Source organism: Calypte anna, chromosome Z (genome assembly GCF_003957555.1).
Source record: "Calypte anna isolate BGI_N300 chromosome Z, bCalAnn1_v1.p, whole genome shotgun sequence".
In the NCBI taxonomy this organism is placed as follows: Eukaryota; Metazoa; Chordata; class Aves; order Apodiformes; family Trochilidae; genus Calypte; species Calypte anna.
Genome location: NC_044274.1, coordinates 41585248 through 41607917, shown reverse-complemented (window position 1 = coordinate 41607917; position 22670 = coordinate 41585248). Strand labels below are relative to the sequence as shown.

Here is a 22670-nt window from a genome sequence, read left to right as displayed (position 1 = left end):
TATAATTTTGCTCACCAGGTAGTACATAATTTGTATCTCTATGGATATACAGAGTTGTAGTGGTACCTTAGGGATAGATGTAGAAGCTATTTCTTGTTTGTTTTCTTCTGCCTGTCATACGTGACTTTTAAGTGCTAGTGACTGCAAAAGATTGGTATGAAGAACTATAATAATAGCAGAATCTCAGTTTATGAAGTGTTTAAAGAAAAATACTGGTCTGACTCCTTTCTGTTAAGGAGGAAAGTACAAATTGTGTTTTGTTTCATCAAAGCATTTGGAAAAATCCCTTTTATATCTAATTTCACCCAATAATGTGTGTAGCCATAAGGCAATCTCTCTTTATTGTAGGGGTGCTATGAATTGCCATAAGGCAAGGTAGCAATGTATTGGCAAGAATATTAAATTTTTGCTATCAAGCTCATAAATTACATTTCAAATTCACAAATATATATGGAGTTTGAGCAGCTCTTGCTTCAATTTCATGTGTACATTAAGTCTTGAGTTTATCTGAATCTAATCTTGGGTCTCCACCCTGTAAACTATTCCATATGTTTTAAAAGAAAATGCATTGGCAAAATTTCCTTGCAAAAACATACAATATTTATTGAGAAGTACTGTGATTTCAATATTTTTGACCTCAAAGCAAGTTTTGGCATTTAGTATTGCTATGAAGTGATGGAATTGTACCACGTGCATTATCCCATAGCTCGTTTTAAAAATTGGTCTTTTTTACTCCTGTCCAGAAAAATGTAGGGCACCTGACACTCCCTAGTGAAATCATGGGGATGGAGCTTCTACAAAACTAACCCAAAATATTTCTCCTATATGAGTAAGTGGTTATTGAGTCAAACAATACACACACTAATGCCCTTTGTGGGCTTCTGAGGAAATGTCACAGAATAAACATTCATTGTACTATCTGCTAAAATTAAAATTGCTCATTATTTCTGGAAATTATGGGGTTTGTTTAGAATTTCAGGCAAATACTCCAGTAGAATGCTGAAATGTTTAATGTTAATGGCCTTGAGTACATGTAAGCCTCAAAGGACTTTGTAGACAAAGCATGTGCATCACCTATAAGTACAATTTGCTTCTTCAAACTATATAAAAGAAACTTATAAAGTGGCTTAATTAGAATAGGATTGATTTTTCCTTTCAGTGAATAGAAGATATAATTTAGCCTTCATATTATTTAGGTGCTAGTCTTCTGATACCTCTTGCTATGTTTTCTTTGGTGCTTTAACTTCTACTAATCAAATGTTTACTAATCAAACTAGTACTTAATTTGTGTATTTACAGTGCTTGAAAGAACTTTTTGATTTACATAGCTAGTACAAAATTGTCTGTATTTCAGAATACTTTTTTCCCCTGAAAATGTTTGGGGTTTTTTGTTGTTGGTTGGGGTTTTTTGTTTGTTTTTTGTGGGGTTTTGTTTGGTTGGGGTTTTGTTTGTTTTTTGGTTGGTTGGTTGGTTGGTTTTTGGAGGGGTTTCTTGTTTCTTTGTTGTTTTTTTTGTTTGGTTGGTTTGTTTTTTTCCTTTTTTAAAAAAAAAATCAATTAGTATGTATAACCAAATCAGTAATGAGCTCAAGATGTAACAGGAAGGTTCATTATCATACTTAAACTTCTGTGTCACTTTGCTTGGAATTTTAACTTCTTTTACCATCTGCCCTTTGTTCAACAGCTGTATTATTGCAGCTTAAATGCTTTCATCTACATTACATTAGAATTATTTTTAAATTAGGACTATAGATTGCTTTTGTCCTTGTGCCTAGTGTAATATTTTTGTCATCTAATAAATACATTTGAAAACATAGGGGTTTCTGTACTACATTGCTGAAATATTGTGAATGCTAAAATTGCTTTTTGTAGGTACAACAGCTAGACAGAAGATGCAAAGCCATTGAGGGGGAATTAAAGAAAGAGAAAGAACTAAAGAAAGACTTACTGAAGGAGAAAAGTTATTTAGAAGCATCCTTAAGAGTTGAAAAGGAAGATGCAGACACAAGAGAGAAAGAGCTGGAATCAGTACTTAATAGGATTGGTGAAATAAAAAAAGACAAAGTGGAACTCCAGTTAGTGATTGATGAGCAGGAAAAAGAAGCTGCCTCTTTGAAGAGGCAAGTGGCAGAGGCTAAGAGGTTGAGAAATGAAAATGAAGATTTGCTGAGTCAAGTGCAAGAGCTGAAATGTTTGCTGGATGAAGCCAAAGAAGTGGCAGCGTCTGGGCAATGTAATTGCAAGATAACAGACACCAAGGTTAAATTAAAAACAGCCAAGAAAAAGAGCTCTCTGGGACATCATGGAGCTTTTCTCAAACAGTCCATCAAGGTTATGAGTAATGGATTTGAGAACTTCAGTAAGGACGGCTGGGAGGATGTGAGTGAAAGCAGGTACTGCTCTCATTAACTTAGCTCTGTAGAGGGGACACTGTGCATATGTAAAGCACTAGCAAATGGAGATTGAATTTCAACTACTGTTGATTTGGTATTCAAAAAAAATACTGTCAGATCCTTTGAAATATCTTGGGAGGTCTTGTTCTGAGCTTATTGACTGAAATTTGCATGCAAAATTAGCCACAACTGCATGAGTATTTGAATAGGTGCCAGGAAACCCAAAAGAAGGCAATGCTTGATTTCTTCCAGTGATGCTATTTTCATGCAGTCATGAGGCTTGAAATTGACAGTTTGGCAGGTTGATTTAATTTGCTGGCCCTTTGCATATTCACCACTGACAGCAAAGGATTCCCAGGCAAGCCTACTAAGTCGGTTTAGTTATCTTGTGACATGCCGACCCAGGAGGAGAAACATTTTTTCCCCTTAATTTAGTTAGATAAATTTTGAATGACCCATTTCAGCTCTCTAGCAGATGTCTACAAGCTGTTTAACATCCTTTAAATTAAGAACCATCCACAGTAATTATTTCATGTATGTTTTATGCACAGTCATTGTACTAACTTTAATTGAATTATGGTTAAAAATCAGTTCTTTAAAGGTAATTGTTACCGTGTAGTGTCCTGAGTAACAAGGCCCACAGAAAATTGCACTGGCAAGCTTCATAAATGTTTAGAATTTTTGCTTCTGCTTCTGTTTATCCACACATCCTGAGGAGGCAGCACTATGCCACTAGGTAAATCGGTATCACACCTTGTCTTTTCAACACATTGTGTCTCAGGAGACTGGCAAAGTAATTTCTCAAGCCTGTGTTTACCGAAAATATGGAAAAGGTGACAAAAGAGTAAGGAAAATCAAGTTGTCATTTTAATCTTAATGTTGGCTTTATATGTCATACGGAGCAAATCAACATTGGCAAAGGAAGCCCTTCTACTGCTTCTCCCCATGCAAAAGAGGAGGCTCCTGAACACAATATCCTGGCAGAGAAAATTAAGAACTATGTAATTAGTCCGTTGATAATAATATAAAACTTACTTAGTTTTCTGTTCAATTTGATATTGCAGTCCTGATTTTACAGGACTTTTTGTGTTTTTGTGTTGCAATAAGCGAGCATTTTATTTAGTTTACTATGTTTTGCTTTTTAAAAGCAAAATCGAGCAAACAGATTTGCATTCCAATTTGAGTTTGAAGTGTAGTGGAAGGTAATTCTATAGCTTCGGTTGCCACTGCTAGCCATAAATACTACTTTGGATAATTGTTCTAGTTAGGGCTAGGGAACATTTTGAAGATGAGGTTTCAAGGTGTCATCCCCTCATCAAGTTAGGGAAATGTCTTATCTTCTTTTTCTACTTATCAATAAATAGAGTTCTTTAGACTACCTGTCTCTGAGTTTCTAGCATTAAGCCTTCTGTTCTCTAAATTCCATTTTCATTTCCTTGAAAGCATTCAGGTGATGGAAACATGCACCTGGTTAGAAATATCTCTGTGCTACTGCAGCATCTTCAAGCTGTTACACTGATTTCTGTTCTTACCAGTCAATATGTACCAGTGTCTCAGGACAGATTTTGAAAAGTATAAGCGTGATTCTATGTGAGCTCTTCTCTCAAAATTGAAGCCTTTTCTCACATTAAGTAGCCTCCGTCTCTAAACCATTGATTTTTATGGTAGTACAACTTAATTTCAACTCAGTTGTGTTTGTTTAAATATGTCTTGGTTTAAAAAAGTAACAAGTCAAATTTACCTTCTGTCAAGGGATTCCTTCACAAATTCATTTGCACAAATGATGATGAATAGGTACTGATGGTATAGAAAATACGTCCAAGACTTCATATTTTAAGATGGATTTCACTGAAAATCAGAAAGCAAATTATAATTTGGGGTAAGACAGGGAAAGACTGAGAAATAAGAGCACATTAAGTGCAAGCTTAAGAAAAGCTTCTACTTTGAAGTAGAATGAGAGTTACTCGTCAAGATTCTCTGTAGGGCACACAATTTCAGTGGAAGTTCTACCAAGCTTCTAGAATTTAAAGTTGCTTTAAAGGTGTGGCAGGAAGAGCTTTTACTGAAGTGTTATTTCTGAGTTTGTCTCAGTCAACACTACAAATGAAGTTCAATTGAAACAAATTTTTATTGCATGAAGTATTTGTGCATTTCTTATTGTCATCAAAAATGAAAATGAAGGAAAGTAGAAATGTGAAGTACCTTTGTGAGCCATTCACAGACTAGGAATGCTATCAAGCAGTTTTTCATGTGTTCCACTTTTGTAGACTGTAACGGTAAAAAGCTGTCCTTTAAGAAGCAGATAGTCTCTCAGACCTTGTAGAGTGAAATTCCATTGACAGAACAGAATTTGATAAGCCAATTTTAGAAATTTCTCATTTGTCGTATTTTTAAACATTTGTGGAATAAGTCAACATAGTACTGCTTGAATTTTATATTATTTTCTCTTTTTTCTCCCATGTGTTATTTTCCATGTGCTCAAGCATTGTCACTTCAGAATTTCTAACTTTGGGCTTTTTCTGTTGTTGTTGTGTCCTGAATGTTCTGTTACAGTGACTCTGAAATACCAGCTTCAGAAAGTTTGGACACAGTGGTTATGAAGACACTGCAAAACACTAATCCACTACTAGACAGAAGTAAACAACTGAGAAAAATGCAAATACAAGATGGTCAAAAGCCCTGTAAGGTTAATCCTTTCAAAGGCAAAAAAAAGCAGTGCAATAAAAAGGTATAATAGAACTTATTTTGGTTTCATGTGTTGAGTGTTGAAATGTAATAGTATTATCACTGCTGTTCCTCTCAATTAATTTGGCTCTTGTTGTAAACAGAAAAGAAAATCTACTGCCAGATTCAGTGGGTAGTTTAATTATAATTTAGAATATTTTCTGAACAATTATAGAGAAAAAGTATTTGGAGGGAGTGTCAGGAGTTCACAAGCTGATTAAAACATGTAAAGCTGCTGTAAGCTAGTCCTACTCTCTCACAGTCCAGATAAAGAATGCTGCAGACATCCCATTAAATCCTTCTCAGTCTAAAAAGCAATACAAACAGGCTGACATAAACCAGAGCAAGAAAACAGCAACATCTGCTCCTTCCCTGTAGCAGAATGGTGTGCTGACTAATCAAGCATGAACATCTCTTGGTTCATTTAGTGTGAGCAAAAAGAGTTGTTGCCATCCTAGAAAGATGCTTTTGGCTCTGCCTCTGTCCAGGAGTTTCTGCCTAGAGAAGAGTGTGCTTTTAGCCTTGTCTTAGCTCACTTACATTCATTGTCAGGGATTTGAACTCCTTGTCTCATTTCTGACATGTATGTGCTCTTTTTTGTCATAAAAGGGCCAACTGGTCATTTACTAGGTGTTTAAAAGGTCTGTATAATCTGTGGCAGATTACTCATTTTCGTTCTTCCTAACAGTGTGTGATACTTTTTCCCTCCTGTGCTTGCCCAAATAAATCACTTCAATTCATAGAATTTAAAACACGAGCAGATACTGTTCTTTCTTAGTTCAAGGAACAGAATTCTGAAATGTCGCTAGAAATTCTGTTACTGATGATATTTTTTTCACTCTCCAAAATGTTAGAGCAAATGCAGATTCTCAGCTCCCGTTATGTATTCTTGATTTTGTATTAACTTCAAAACATATATTTTTCTAGCAGAAAAGCTAAAAAGAAAACAAAGTCTTCTGCAGCCATCTGTTGTTTTTTATAGAATATACAATGTGAGCAGGTGCACATGATATATATGAAAATCTGACAGGGTGTGCTACTGCTGTTATCACTTACTGCTCTATGTGACTAGATACAAGGCAGGGACTACTGGTGGCTCTGGTTATACTATAGACACCGCCAGTTTTACTTGTCCTCTTTGCCTATATTGTATTTACTCTCTATTCCTTCTGGAAAAGACAAAGATATATTGTGATAAACATTTTTAACAGACCAGACTTGGAGCATGCAGAGAAAGCATCCAAAGAGCCTTTAACAAGTAAATATGCTTCAGCAGAAGTCCACTCATTGAAAAAGCACTTAAAAACATGTTTGTGGGTACAGAACAGAACATTGCAAAGAGGTTTAGTGTTGGCAATTGGAACACTAATTTTAACAGAAACCTTACATTCCTCCTGAGGATTTAAGGACACTCCAGCTGCGTATGGTATTCTCATGCAAACTGAGGGTAAAGTCTTCTGACTCTTGAGCTATGTCTCGGGTTGGAGATGAAATCATTTATGACACAAGGACTTCCTCAGTTTTGCCACTCCTGGTGTAAATATACCCTGTGCAGTATGAGGAGAATTATTGGCACTCTAACATATGTTTATCAGATGAGGCCTAGAGTGGAGATCTCCATCTTTTCTCTGCAGGCATTCTTTGCTCAGCATCAATTGGGATCTCAGTCTGTTTAAAATATAATCACCATTTCACACTAGCATCATTCATCACATTACGTTTGTTTCCTTGTAGGATCAGATGGTCATACTGATAATGACTTAACACTGATTTCCATTGTTCTCTTTAAAACATGAAACAAAATAATCAGGAGATAGACCTACAAGATCTTGACCTCCTTTGTTTTCCTTTACTATGGCTTTAGTCTGAAAAGTTGACAGTGATTTGGGGTTTTTTTCTTCTAGTATGTATTATTTCCCTGTTCTTCAGATTGTGTAATAATTGTAAAATCTAGCATTCATGGCTAAGCTATCCTACAGTGTAACTTATAGGACAGTAATTTGTTCAGTGCAATTAATAGATAATCCATTGCTGTTTATATTGTGTTAAATTTGATAAACTGGTATTTCAGTTATGAATATTTCCAGAAAGATGTTGCATGATATCTTGTAACAGTTACAAACTGAAGACTTTAAAGACTGGATAAATGTTGCAGAATTCCAGAGCAAAAGTGTTTCAAGATACACTGAGTATTTAAGAGCTCAGAATGAGCTTCATATGAGATTCTGAATCAGCTGTAAGATCATTCAGAGAGTATTTTGATTTTGGAGGAAGCTATGCTCTGACCATTTTCACTTTACATATTGCAAGCAGCATTCTTTCTCAGCTTCTGCTTCTGTCATTGAATGTTTGATAGATTCTGGAAGTAGCTGATTTTTCAAATCAAATATTTAAAAGGCATGCAGAGGAATTTTGCTAAACAGTGTACAAACATGGGGATTGGATTTGCATGTTCATGTATATATATTTGTACCTCTTCCAGTTACAGCTCAGAGTCTAATCTGATCTTCCTCCTTTTGAACTAATAAGACCACCCACCATTCCTTTCTTATTTTCACTTAAATATATTGAAAAATAGGATGATGTAAGCTTTCAAGTAATACACAGTCTTTTTTCCCTGCAAGTAAATTCATATCTTATCTTAAAAAATAATGTAGCTGTTAACAGACACTTCATTTTTCTCTGGGATTTTTTGTAAAGAGTTATGATTTAGCTGTAACAGTTCTTTATTTCTTCTACATTTGATGGGAAAGACAGAGATCTGTACTCTTTGCTTGCTGATATTCTAAGATTGATTTTCCAATTGAAATTCATTAGAATTTTGTGTATTATTTGAAGTAATTTTTTGAAGTAATTTTTGAAGTAATTCAAACTGGGAAACTTTGAAATATTAGGCTTGCTGTGGTAGCTTTGTGCTTCTGTTTTGTTTTGGTTTTTTTAGGTCCATTCACTGAATAAAGACCTAGAAAATGTACATTCTAAGAGGACGAAGAACAGCTGTCTCGTAATATCTTATCCATCATTTCTAAGCAAAGGTAGAGGTATTATATATTTTTGGAAACTTCATAAATATGATTGACAAAGCATTCCTTCCTCATTTTAAAAATTCTCTTTCATATTATAGAAACCCACTTAGATGCTGTAGCAGGATTTGCTTTTTTAATTTTGTGTGAGTGTATATTCAAAGATTTACCTCATTATTTTAAAGTGAAGGTTTCTTATAAAAAGGATTGCAAGAGATCATCTTTCCACACTATTTTTACTAAGTCCCACTTACTGAATCTACTGTGTAAAATAAGCCTTTTTACTACCTTTTGTTCTTGTTTGTCCCTTGTGCTTGCAGCCATCACAGCAAGTGAAACAGAATGGACTGTATTTTGGCTTAGACCTTAAAAAAAAATCTGCAAATTACACACTGAATCTTCACTTTATTTCTGTTTGTACCAATCATTAACTTGAGCCACATTTAACTTTCAAGTCGTAGATGAGTTTGCAGTGTTGCTTAAGTCTCTTTAAGAAGTACATTGAACACTTAAAGGCTAAGTGAATTAATTTAACAGTTTGCTTACTAAAATACTTTAGAGGCTGGACCAGTGTTTAAGGGATCAAAATAAAATAAGAAATCATCTTGTTTATGATGATCTGTCAGTTTAGTAATATGCCATTTTATGTTTAGTGAACAGAACAAAAAGAAGAAATATCATTGTCCAGAAACCGAATGTAACTCTACTTCAGGAAAGAATTAAGTCACTGCAGCAGCAGATAACTATTTTACAGAATGAAAAAAAGACAGCAGTGTCTTCTGTGAAAGGATTTAAGGAAATCAATGAAAAGCTAACAACTCAGCTACATTTGGCTGACCAAAGGCTTCAAACTAGTAAACTGACCATAGAGGTAAAGTACTTTTCATTCATTGCAGGACACTCTTAAAATGTTCAGCTTGATTCTTTTGCAATTCTTTGAAATTTTCATAACATTGATTTTTGTCTCTTAAATTGTTATGGTCAAAATTATGAAATGTTATATACTAGCATGCTTCATATGAGATTCTGAATCAGTTATGTATAAGTAACACTAAGGTCTGATTGACTGTTGTATAAACCCTGTTCATTAATCTTTCTGATAGAGAAAGTCTTCAGGGTGACATTTTACATACATTCACGTGGGTGAGGGAAGCTTCACTTTTACCCTGTGGTCTGAGAACTTTCTTGAGAATCTTGTCAGTTCACATGAACTAACACCCATTCCTCTCTGAAGAAAAGACACTTTTGGAGAAACCAGCTTTCTGTATATGCCCAGGAGTGGAGTGCTCAAGTCAGCTGGAGGTTTCTTTCAAAGGGGGCTCAGACTAGTTCCAAATCTATTTAATCCCTTTCTTTGTCAAGATGGAAAGCTAGAGGACAAGATTTATGAAAATAGAGGCTAGTAAACTGTTTGGTTAACAGCCCCCAAAGATGCCAGCTTTCTTCTCTAATTCAGTGTGCCTTCCTATTAAATCCTTTTCCGTACTATTACTCCTTTCTGTTTTTCCCCATTCTCATGTATATATATATGTATTTTGTGTTAATCTATATGCAGCTCCTCAGCTGGAATTCTTTTCTATTCATACTGTAGTGATTGGCCTGCCCTTTATAGAGCTGAATCAACAAACGCTTTTGCAGTAATTGTCTCCTGTTGGTCACACACACATCCTGCTTCCAGAATTATAGTGCTACAACAGATGGACTTGCTGGAAGGAGGCAGACATTAAAAAAGAAATCAACCCCGCCCCCCCCCTCAAACTTCTCTGCTTTTCTGTCTTTGTACAGAAGGCAGAAGCAGTACTTTTCACTTTCTTAGGGCTGGGGAACAGCTAATTTCTAAAGGAGGTAAAACCTCATTTCTGTTACTCATTTTGCATAACTATGTATATGTAATGAATTGTTCAAAAGAGTTTCCAGGGTCATTGAAACCAATGGAGATCTGCCAGTCTCACAAACAGTATCATAATGTAAAGTTACATGGACAGTAAGAACTTCACATAGTTCTGTGAGTAATTTAGTTAAAATAGTATGTTTGTTCAGACACTTCATGATTTGCCCTCCCAGTAGACTACACCTTAGGCATCCACAGGAGAGCAATCTGAGGAGTAAAATCTAAAAAGCCATTATCAGTAAACTGTTGGAAAAAAAAAATTGTGTCAAGGTAAGTGCTGCTGTAATGTAAGAGACTGACTTAAAGTGAAAAAGCATCATCTTCACCAGTTTTATTTTATTCTCTTCTGGAAAGTTTTAAAAAGAAATTTGGTCACTGCTTTATATAAAGGGTGGTGCATTCTGACCAAAAATAAGTGGTATTGCAGGTACTCAAGGAAAAATCTCTATGAGGCATGCACATTTTTTTCCTTCTCAGCAACCAATTCAAATTCCCTTTCTTATAACTAATTACTCTTCAGGTGCCATACTAGTGCTACCAAGTGGGAAATTTAAAGCAGAGGCTTGGGCTACTTGCCAAGTGAAAATTAAGGAGGTAAAGAACCTACACAGTCGCTGCAGGGTACACTCCTGTTTTAGAGAACCATGATTCAGACAAATGAAATGGTTGTAAAGCACATATTTTCGTGGGTTTTTTTCTGTGTTTTTTGTGAAAAATAGTATCTAGAGGTGAACTTTTAAGATTGCATGGCAAATTACATTTTTTAAAAATCTGCTTTTCATTGGCAAGGACACTGTTGTCATGTTTTCTTAATACTTCCATTACTTCAGATTTTAGAATTTTCTTGCACAGGTAGAAGGAATAAAACAAGTGAACAAACCATAAAAAAACCTAAAAGACGGAGACAATCTCTGCATTTATAGAGACTCTTAAACACCTCAAGACTTTCACAGTTGCTAATATCAATAATAAACATCCATATGTAATCATAATTTTTTGCATAATCTTATATTACTATATATTTGAGTAATCATGTAAATTTTTTATATACACTAGCCCATCAACTTCTGGATTAAGGAAAGTATAGCATTCTAGAAACTGTAAAAATTAATGTTATGGGTTGGATAAGATGCCTTGTTGCCTGAATTTAGCTGAGAAAGTAAATTCATTAGCAGACAAGGACAGATGTTTATGCAGTCAGTCCATTATTATAATCCCCAAAGAATCTTGTGCTAGAAAATCAGCTCTGGATTTAAGATCTAAATGTTCCAGATGTTAACTTTGAGACAGATTTTACAGTTCATACAACCTAAAGACTGTCTGGCATCTGTTGATTTTCAGAATGTATGTACACATATAGTTTTGTTTATTTTTCTTGGTGGTGATCCACCCAGACAAGTATGTAGGTATGTAGAATGTTGTATTCAAGTTCTTTTTCTGTTTGGCCTTATAAACTCTTCACAGTAACATGGATTTCTTGCTTTGTTTTTTTCTGCAAAAGCAATTCTTTGCATATGTCTGGGGAAAAAAAAAAAAAAAAAAAAAAAGAACTGTAAAATGACCGCCCACATGAGAATCAAAGCTTGTGTTTTCCAGGAATTCACGTACACACTGAGACAAGACCATCTTGTACTACTTCTGTACAGTAGTTAAATTTTGCTATCGGTGTATAGAAATCACAGCTGGAGGTGATAGTTAACATAGAAGCATAGGGATTTTGCATTTCCTTAGTTTCTTATAAAAAAGCGTGAAAGGAGCTGGAAAAAGCAATTTTTTTTTCCCCTAAGATTTATTCCCCCTCTCTACTTATTTCTGTAACTGACTGCTTACTATAAGAGTGTATATATTGCATACAGCACAATAATTAAAGTTAGATTTATGCAGTAGGTATCATTCTTCTTGCAAAACTTCAGACAAAGTATGTTTAATAAGATTTTAAAATCATAAGCAGGTTAAGTCATTAGTGTGTATCTCATTTATCTCAGAAAATCTTTTCCATGAGTTATGCAGTGTTTCTCTAGTGATGTCACAGGAAAAGCTGCATTTCTTAATGGAAAGCCATAGGCATTTTCAAAGTGTTCGTGTAAGCTTACTTCAGCAAGAAACCTGAATTTTAAAGAATGAAAACAAGTCAACCACTCAATTGCTGACAGACTTTTTTGAGCAGATAATGTGAAGTTTTAAGTAAAGTTTTTCAGTTAAATTATTGCAAATATTTGATTGCTTTTTTTCTCAGTTGGGAAGAAAAGGAGCTTTAGCTGTAACTTGTCCTATGATATTTTTTTCCAATAGCATTTTGAAAATCTCTGCAATGTTTATTTTAGTGATTTGATTTTCTATTTTTTTTTTTTTAATTTCAGGGAACTTCTTTCCCCCTGAGATCATGCTGAACATTTAAATTGCAATATACATGCCAAATGTTTGTTTATCTAGTGTATTTTCTCAAGCATAGAGAGGATGAGTTTAGATGCATTGCAAATTATTGATGTGACTTTTGTTTGCACAAAGGTATTACTTTTAATCTAGTTTTCATGAAGGAATTTTTCTCTCTTTAAAGATATCTTGTTATTTACATAACAATTATGTAAATTATGTAAATATGTATTACAATCTTAAAGTAAATTTTGGGAAGAAGCTTGAAATTACAGACTGAATGATCTTTGTAACTACTCTGCAGTAACCTAAAACCACTCTAGGAAATTCCTCAACTTTGTTCATGACAGCAAATGTGTAAATGGTTTTGGGGGCTGTCTAGATAAACACTGTCCACCTAGAAATTCTCACAGACACATCCAATTGCTCTCTCCCAAAACACTTTTACAAGTGTCCTGGATTTACCTCTTCCACAACAATACTCTAGAGCATTTGTGATTTTTTTTTTTTTTTCCCCAGTTAATGAGAAAGATTCTGCATTCAATGTTATCTTTTGTAAATTTAGTTTAGGTTTTTTCCAATTGTAGAATGAAAAGTTAATTTTCATTATGTGCATCAGATAATATGAATCACACCTACAGAATATCTGAATAATAAAATTTTATAAAATATTTTAGAATAATTTTGGAACACCTTAAGTTTAGCATAAATACAAATGTTTACAGGTACACTGCAGCAGATTTCTACTGCATCATAGTATGTGCAGGAATTGGCTTTCACACACACTGAAGCAGTAAAACAAAGCAAAATTTAATAAAGTACAAGAGAAAAAAAAGCAAAGCGGTTGTAATGACCTCATAACTTAGTAGATAAAAAATAATTTAATAAGAATTTTTTCTTCTCTCTTCAGCAATGTCCCTTTGCATTCTTACAGGGTACACTTAAGTTTCCAAAATCTTACTTTTATCCATCTTAAAAAGTAAAAAACTTACCATACCATATTCTAACAGTTTTGCAAAAGTTGGTGCACAACCATTTCTGGAACCATCCACCTTTGGCACAGAGTATAATGAAACAAATAACTCTTTGAGACTATTTAAGAAGCCTTTTCCTAAAAATGCCAGGAGATATGAGATTTCTTCTCCCTTTTCTTCAGAAGTACACAGATAATCCTTTCCCAGTTGCTAGTAATGAGTAATCCTGGTCACAATCTCTGGGCAAAATATTCAAATAGAAGTAAACACTTTTCTCAAAAAAAGTAAAAAAAAAAAGGGTGACACACACACCAAAACAGTAAATGTTCTATTCTATTTTTTCTTAAAATGCCACAGAAATGTAAAGTTAAACCAGAAGAAATAAATGTATGGTAAAGTAGGATATACTGCCTAACTTTTTCAAAAGTTTGTAAATACTGTGTAATAGAGCAAAGGTTTATCTAATAATTGAACTAAACTACATGCCACTATGAGACTGAAGCCTTCTCAAACTTTGATTACATTTAAATTCTATGTCTTTTTTTTTCCTCTTAGGTCACACTGCTGTTATAATTGTGTATGTTTCCCTTATAGAGACCTCTTTGTAGGCACAGTAGATAATTAAAAATTCAATCTTTGTATTCTTGTCCTGACCAGTGTTTCAGGCCGGGGCAGCAACATCTTCTGCAGACAGGAAAAATTTTCTGTAATGTACTTCAAACTTCAATTTTATGGAATATATATTTTAAGTTAAATTTTTGGTCCCTAGCTGTACTTTTGAAAGCTTTGAAGTGACAGTATTGAGATGAATATTTGAATTTGTTGCAGCTTTTTTTGAGCTTTGCTGAACCTAATAAATTAAAAATCAGGCTATGAGGTCACATTTTAAAGGCTGGAAGTGGAGACAGACAATGTTCTGTGACTCTGTGAGACTAGGATTTACCTCTTTCAAGCCTTAGTCCAAAATTCTGCCTGGAATGAAACATGATCATCTGGTTAGATATGTTTGTTCAAATTTTTTGGTTACTAAATGGGAAAATTTCTATATACTTTTTCCTCAGGTAAACTACAGATTCAGCATTGATGCTGTTATAAAACATTTCAAATTTCTATTTTCTATTCTGTCAGAGGTGTTGGCTTGAGAATAAAGTGAGGAATTTGCCAAATGGTAAACATGAAGTAGCTGCCTTTTTAAACTACATCTACATCAACTATTTTATTTTTTTTTTACACAATTTAATTTATTTTTTTATTTTGCTGCACTGAAAACTTAAAGCATCCAGAAGTCAGTTCTGTGAACAGAGCTACACTGTAAAATATATTTATCATGGAACTGTGCTGTCATTACAAAACAAAAAATAAAGCAAAATACCTTTTACATTTATATTGATCTCTGAAGAAAAATTACAGTAGACCTGTTGAATTATTGATGAACAACAGTTGAAGTTCATTGCATGTAGGAAATGAGTCTCATTCATAAATTAAATAGAACAGTTGGCATAAACTCAGACTTTAAGTGTTGAATTATATTGCATTCAAAATGAAATAACTTAGGCAAATTCTAGAAAAGTCTATGAAAAAGAAAAAAATGTGGAGACTTCTTGAAGTTCATAGTATATACTTAGAATAAGTACAATTTATATTGCTGTAGAAATCCTAAAAATTACACTTCTCTGTTAAAAGAAAGAACCATTATCAGAAGGCTTAGCATGTTCTTATAATGTTACAAATAGAGCTACTACACTTACCCATAAGCATATCTAATATATCTGATAATATAATAAAGTAATAGAATGTACTTGTATGTATATTAGAGTAAAACACTGGAACTTACCATCCTGTAGGTTTTACTCTGTGGATTCCATACAATATGTAGCATTTTTTTTTTACCTCCACTTTGATTTGATCAAATTTTCCTTGTGCATTGAATCTTGTTATTAGTTTAAAAATAGAACGAAGTTTTCTGGCTTTCAAAAAAAAAAGTAAAACAACCCAAACCAAACAAACTAACAAAATCCAACTGAAAACCAGCTTCCTGAATAAGATAGTGTTTGTGACCTGGAAAGGCTCAATAAAGATTCATGGAACAGAGTGCTCAAGAGTGGTTAGCAAAGAATATTTAAGTAATAGGTGGATGGGCAAAAGACTTTTTTTTTACTTATTTGAGGAGTTGGATTTCCCATGAAGTTGAAGGAGCAGGGTCATGGGATTGCAAAACTGGTTCTGTGACCTCAAGAAGTCTAGAGGTCTTTTAAGAACATTCAGTTATTTTTGTTGTGTTTTCCTGTGCAACAGTGATGGTTTTCATTAAAATATACATATGAGAACTTTTGGGAAGTAATCATCGTGATTTTTTTTACTTAGCATTCGGATGGAGCTAAGCACTGACACATGGAACAAAGTGTGGACTCAATGTCTCATTTCATGCCTTAAGATTAAATTGGTGCATATAAGTACCACTTAATCATTTTGGCTAGTTCAGAGTCTCACGTACCATGAAATTAATTTTTCAGTTGATCCTTCACATGAGTTATAACATTATTTTACACTTCTGTTCTATTTGGATATACTATAAAATCTACTACAGCTTTTTTCTGTTTGTTTTTGAAGTAAAATATTTCTTTTTTAAAAAATTAGTGGTAATGTAAAAAGTACAATCCAGTGCAAGTGGATAACTTGGGCCATTGACAGGTATTTTAAGCTTTCAGTCATCTGCCAGAGATTGATTGAAAAGTATACATCATTATGACTTCACAGTATTTGTAATGAGGAAATCTTTACTAGGAACTAATGAAAACTAATACATTGCTCAGGTTTATGTTGAGCGAGGCTGAATGCCTGTCTCCTGGGAAGCAGGGACTCTGAAGAAAAATGAGAGTCCCAGTAAGCAATAAGCTGTGTGGGAACTCCCATTGCCATTGTGAAAAATGGTGGTATAGTCCTTGAATGTATAAACTGGAGGCCATATAATAGGAGCAGAGGGAATGTTTTCCTTCATACTTGGCCTGATTTGACTATTCCTGGAGTAGTCCATGTATCTTTAATATCCAGAACCCAAGAAAGAGATAGCTGGAAATAAAAAAACAGTTGAAGAAGACTTACGAAAAGGATCTGAAAATATACCATTCCAGAGAACAACTTTTCAGGGAGGAGATTAAAAGGTAATTCAAGTTTAAATATCTGAGAAAACAAAAATTTGCTTGTAGGGTCTTCAGTCTATCAAAGGAAGATTGAGAAAAAGATTCAAGGATGCAGAACTGAAACAAAATAGAATCATACTAATTCCTGTGTGTCTGTAATTTACCATTGCCAATTGGAGACAGAGAATGGCAATGATAGTGGACAATTAGTCTAAGAAAGAAGAATTAGAGAGAAATTAACCGCTTGTGGCTAGCAGTAGTCAGAGTCTTTCTGAGTAAATGAATGAAAAAGTTACCTGTAGGAAGCAGGAAAAAAAGATGGGATGTGTTTTATGATGTGAGCTTAACTGATGGAAAAGACAAACAGGAAGGCATGTTCTCAACCTTAGTAACACTGCTCATTGATCTGAAGAACTGATAGAGGAAATGCACATTTTCCTAGAGCACAGCTGAGCGTCAGTATTTTGTGATGAAACCCAGAATGCATTTAGGGGTACTGTGGAGAACAGCTGTAAAGATAGGTGATAGATATAAGAAAATTCAAACTAATGTTTTGTAAGGGTATAACTGAAACCAAGGAGGGGTGTTACAATGACATTCAAACATCGGGTTGTAAAAGAAAACTTCTGAGGCAGAGGAAGAAGCCCTCACCACTCAAGACATACAAATATACAACAGAGTCATGGCATGGGAAAAATGGATAATGAAATAAAGGGAGTAACCTAAAGGAAGTTAATGTTTCACAGTGTGCAACAGGAATGTTAAAAGAGGATTCATCTTTAGCAGAAGTGCAAAGAGAAGGAAAAAACACCTTTTGTGGGGTAATGGGCACTGAATTTACGATTACATTGATCTGGTACAGCCCTTTAGAGGTGCTGATTGGAGAGCTGAGAAAGAAAACACTAAAACTCCAAATAGTGCATATCTTGGCAAGAAACATTCAGAAAAGGAGAACCATTTTAACATTTCTTTCCTGTTCTTTGGTCTACATATAGAGTTGAGTGTAAGGAGACACTTTTTACTGAGGTAGAGAAATATTTAAAGGAGAAAGCTTTTCATTTTCATGAATCTTTTTTTGAGTCAAAATCTCAATAAAAGACTCACCTTAACTTTTGTTGAAGTCTTGGCATAGAAAGAATAAAAATACTTATTTTTTTAAGTATGTTTGCACTAGAAATTGAGACAAAAAAAAAACAAAACTAAATTTACTGTGATACAAATTAGGGAAAGGCATTCTGATAAAGAGTAATTTCAACCATAGGTCTACAGGTGCTGCATATTTTGAAAGATACAACTTTTACAAGCTCTGTTACTAGAAAATAAATTTAGCAATGAGGAAAAGTGAGCAGTAGGAGACAGTAAATTCTGCTAAAGATTTTGAATATTGGATTGTCGTGTTTTTATTTTTCTGCTGCTTTGTGGGTTTTTTCTTACTTTTCATAAAAAAAAGTGTTTAAAACTTTATTATATACAGAAATACTTATTTTGTGATCTATGTGTACTCCCTGTGTATCTCTACACCTGCCTTTACACTGGCAGCTTTTTAGTAGACATCCTGTGTAGAGTGTTCAGTTTATATATGTGTGATCCTCAAGGGCCATGGCTTTTGCTAGATGAAGCACTTCTGATTTTGAGACTGATGAAACACAGTGCTGTTATTGATCTGTGCATGACACAGCCTGTCTCTCTCCTGGCAGAGTGTAGCAACATTTATCCAGGAATTTGTGAAATGTCACTCGGATCATGTTCATAAGGTAAACTGTACAAAACCCAGTATCCAAGCTGAGAATCCATGAGGAATTGGACGTGACTGTCTTAGTCCTTTGTCCTATCTTCTAGATCAGCCAAGTGGTGTTTGTTAAAGCAATATCTGTATTTTGTATTAGGTGTTGAAGAAAGTATGATTATCGCTAGGAACACCCTGTACAATATATTCATACTGTTTTACTCAGGTATTTAAGTCACTTGGGAGAACAATATTTCCACTCATGAAAGTGATCTAAACATGGCAGGTATCTAATTTCTCTTCTGTTGGTAAGAAAATGTCAATTCTTGTGCCATTCCAACTAGGAAACTCTGCTTCTGTTTTCTAAAGAATTGAAAAGTTTTTTTGCCTCACTTTGCCTCTAGAGGTGTGTTGTAATTCATGTTTATCATTAAGATCTTAATAGTCAGCAGTTGTCAGAAAGGGTGTGTGACTGATGCTACAAATAAAACTGCCAAAATGCTGATATTTACATATTTTGTGACTTTATAAATTATGGTTGGAGAAGACTGCATGTTTTCTTAGTATCAAAAGAGTGTCATGTAAAAAAAAATTGAAACCAAGGTAAAAAATTAAAAATCAAATTTCCATACACTATTTATCTACTTGTAAAGGGTCAAATACGACTTTTATTATAATAATAATAATAATAATAATAATAATAATAATAATAATAATAATTCAGTGTTTCAGCAACAGAGTCACTTTTATCTGCAAGTGGATGTTGTACCTTCTCATTAAAGGGAATTGTTTTAATGTGTAAAAAAGAGCTTCGGTTATTAAGTTTCATGTTCCAGGCACCACACACTAGCATGGTTTAACAGTAACAATCTGAAAGTTAGTCATGAAGATAAAAATTATTTTTATACTTCCAATATTTTTCAAATTTAAACATTAAACTATTTAGAAAAGTCCCCAGAGAATTTTATTTAAAAAAATAAGTTACTAGTTTAGGCAGGAAAAAAGAGGCATTATTGAAGAGAAGGCTTTGAGTTTGGCTATGTTAAGATTTCCCCCCAATTAGGACAAGGATTTTCTCTTATTTCTCTAAGATAATTTCTACAGTTTGAATTCCAGAAGGCTAAATCAAGATTTAAATATCGTTTGTGAAAGATCATTCAAATGTACCTAGTCACTACTTTTTGAAGTGTTTTTCCCATATATTTACTTTAAAATATAGTAAACCAAGAGGGGTGGGGAAGCTTTTGGTTGTGAAAATGCACTTGCATAAATTGTGTATTTATTATTATTATTGTTGTTGTTATTGTTATTGTTATTATTACTATTTTAAATGTGTTTTTTATATATATTTTTACGTGCTAACCGTTCCTTTACAAGATTGACATATGTGAGATGCAAACTTAGGAGATGTGCAAAAAGCCAAAATTGTAGCTGGTTGGTTTAGGATTTTTTTTTGGTTGTTTGGTTTGGGTTGGTTGGTTGTGGTTTTTTGTTTGATTTTTGGGTTGGGTTTTTCTGTGTGTGTGCTTGTGGGTATGTGTGTTTATTTTGCAGAATTCCACAGGTTGGATGAATACTGGCATCTGTTTCTCAGGAACATGCAAGTATTTCATAGCATGAAGGCCACCTGCTTCTCAAATCTATTTTCTTCATAATAGAATTGTTGCCAGCATGTCAGGGATTATTTCTTACAGAGAACTTAGCAGACAACATTTATTTTGCTACTTATCAGTGTGAAGGCACTCTATGAAATATTGTATCTTATTTTAGGCACCACACACGAAATTACAGATACTGGAAGAAAGGAAAATAATTTTTAGAAGTTTTAAACGTGATAACTAGGAGAAAAAAAATTAAAGGAGTGTAATTAATGAAATGTATAAACTAGCAGAAAAGTGGAAAAGACTGAAAAGTGTAACACCACCTTCCACTGTGTACAGCATTATTTAAAAGGGCTAGTTGTCAGTTTCTACTTCCATATCCTTCAAGGAGAATAGTTTTAATTTTTCAAGAAAGTTGATTTAGGTGTAAGGCAATTTTTCTCTCTGAGGGCAGTGTAGAACTGCAGAAAGCTGCCAGGAGAATATTCTCTGGAGTTAAAACAAAATTTTCAGGAATAATTACCTACACTGTTTTGCACGTGTGCTAAATTCAGTGTATTCTTGACATCATTACCACTCTTTCTCTTGTAGCAATTAATTCTTTTGTCCTCATTCTCAAATGGATGGACTTTTTTTTTTTTTAGGTAACTAGCACAGGAAAAATACCTTAATATTGAAGAGTTTGAACAATGGAACTAGCATCACCACTGTGCAAACTTTAACTCCTTGAGCACCAAATTCTCCTTTTCCTCCTGACAGCTTATTATTACTCCTTGTTTTCTAGTATATTGTATCATGGTCAGAAAGCAGGACCATAGCAACAGCTGCCACATCTTGCCCTTGAGGGAACTATGTCAGAAAGAAACGTATTTGGCCCCACAGTTCTTTTGGACTCTTCCAGATTTCAGAAATTCAGCACTATTAGGTCTTCTGCAAAGCACCAGTTTTCTGTGTTTGACCCTGTTCTTTTACCTGTCTTGCTCTGAGATTTCTTTGTCCAGTTTATTGCACAGTGGGAATTGGCATTTTTGTTAGGCTTGCACTGCACTCCAACTTCCTCATTCCCACCATCCGTTGTTAAAGCTGCCTGTGATAATAACTTGCAAAATTCTTATTAAAAGTTGATAGTGGTGCTTTGTTGTTCTATCTGCTCCCTTTCAGTACAGGAAGAAAGTTCAAAAGACATGTTCATAGCCAGGAGTACAAACCAGAAGAGTACAGCCATTCTTACCACAGTACCAAGGAAGATACTTGAGCCTTCAGACTGCATTTGATTTTTGTCTTGCTAGGCATAAAGGAATAGGAGGACTATGACCACTTCTGAGATGAAAAATTGGTACCTGGGAACTACACCTGTGATTTAAAACACAGCTACCTCTAGCATTCCCTCCTTAAGACCGTCCTATTTTTGCTCTACTTTGGATCCTAGCTGTTGCAGACAATGAGTACTGATTCACAGGGTTCTTTGGCATCCCTAACAGAATGTCCTTGTAACCCTAAGGGAAGAGTTTGTGGTTTTGAAGGCACAGTTGTTTGCCTGAAGTGCGTGGACCTCATGGACTCATTTACTTCTAGAGGAGGTAGAAGAATAGTTATACTTCCTTACTAGCTTTGCACCATCTGTCAGTGTTATGTTATGGGTGGACTTGAAAAATCTTTTTCAGCCAATGTAATAGTGTGATCTGTTTTGCTCTCCTGAAGTTTCGTGGGCAATTAATGGACTGTTCCAATAGCTAATGTCATGTTCAGGTTTATTTTACATCACTCATAGACTACCTTGGATGCCTAATGTGGCAGGAGCTTCAGCTTTCCTTTTCAGCAATGAACACTCTGTAGGAAACTGTACCATGTCTCACAAGACTCACAGGTACTGGAAAAGGATTTACTCTGGGGCACACAGTTTTCTGTTCATTCATAGATTCAAAGGTGGTGCTGTGGTCTTTATGGTATTATGCAGACCAAGCAGAAATGTGTGACTTGGTTTTATACTCTTATGTCAGTGAAGCAAGCAGAAAACAATGAGGAAGTACTAAGTAAGATACAGCAGTGATCGGTCTGCTTCGAGCTGGGACATCGAATTGCGGGGAGCAGGCACAACTACAACGGTGTCCTCAAACTGTTCCTGTGTGTAAAAATAGTTAATGGCCCAAATGAGTCATAATTTTGATGATAATCATGATAAAGGGAAAGTGTATTTCATTTTATACATTAGGATGAAAACCGCTTTTCTTGTGATGGTCTCTTCAGCTATTTAATATGTAACGTAAGGAGTACTTTACCCTAAACTGTTCATTTATGCCTGTAATTTTAGCAAGAATTCCAATGATAACATAAATTACAAATTAAAAATAAGACTGTGGGGGTTCATTTACAAGAATCCAGGGATAAATTACCACTTTAATTTATATGCAATGTATTGTAGTCGTAATTTTTAAATGCAATTCATGATTTTGAAAAATATCCCTGTCTTTGCATCTTCCTAACAGTGTCTGTCATCAGCTTGCACACACCTGTGAGAAATCCCTAGCAATATGCCTTTATTTTCTTATATACAAATTTAAATAATTCATTAATATTTGCACAGTATTACCTTTCTGAGTCTAGGAAAATTCCAGGATTTTTTACCTTATTTTTTTTCTGAACGCTTTGTCGTGTATTTGTAATTTCATCCTGTTCTGTGAGAATATTGAACTTTTCCAGTAATTAAATTTTTTAAAGCAGCATACACTTAAATTGGTTTGCTTTTTCACAGAAGTCCATCTGAGACCGTTTTTTCAGCTTTTGTTGATATCTGAAGCAGTTACAATTTATAAGTATAAATACTT

The 22670-nt window shown here is 34.4% G+C and overlaps 1 protein-coding gene across 1 annotated transcript in view; it reads left to right on the top strand.

The window, feature by feature from the left end:
* CNTLN (centlein) overlaps positions 1-22670 on the top strand; it is a 178812-nt gene that overhangs the window by 116680 nt on the left and 39462 nt on the right. The window contains 4 exon segments of the mRNA XM_030467597.1: positions 1873-2393; positions 4947-5121; positions 8059-8152; positions 8794-9011. Of these exon segments, the coding sequence (XP_030323457.1) occupies positions 1873-2393; positions 4947-5121; positions 8059-8152; positions 8794-9011 (1008 nt within the window).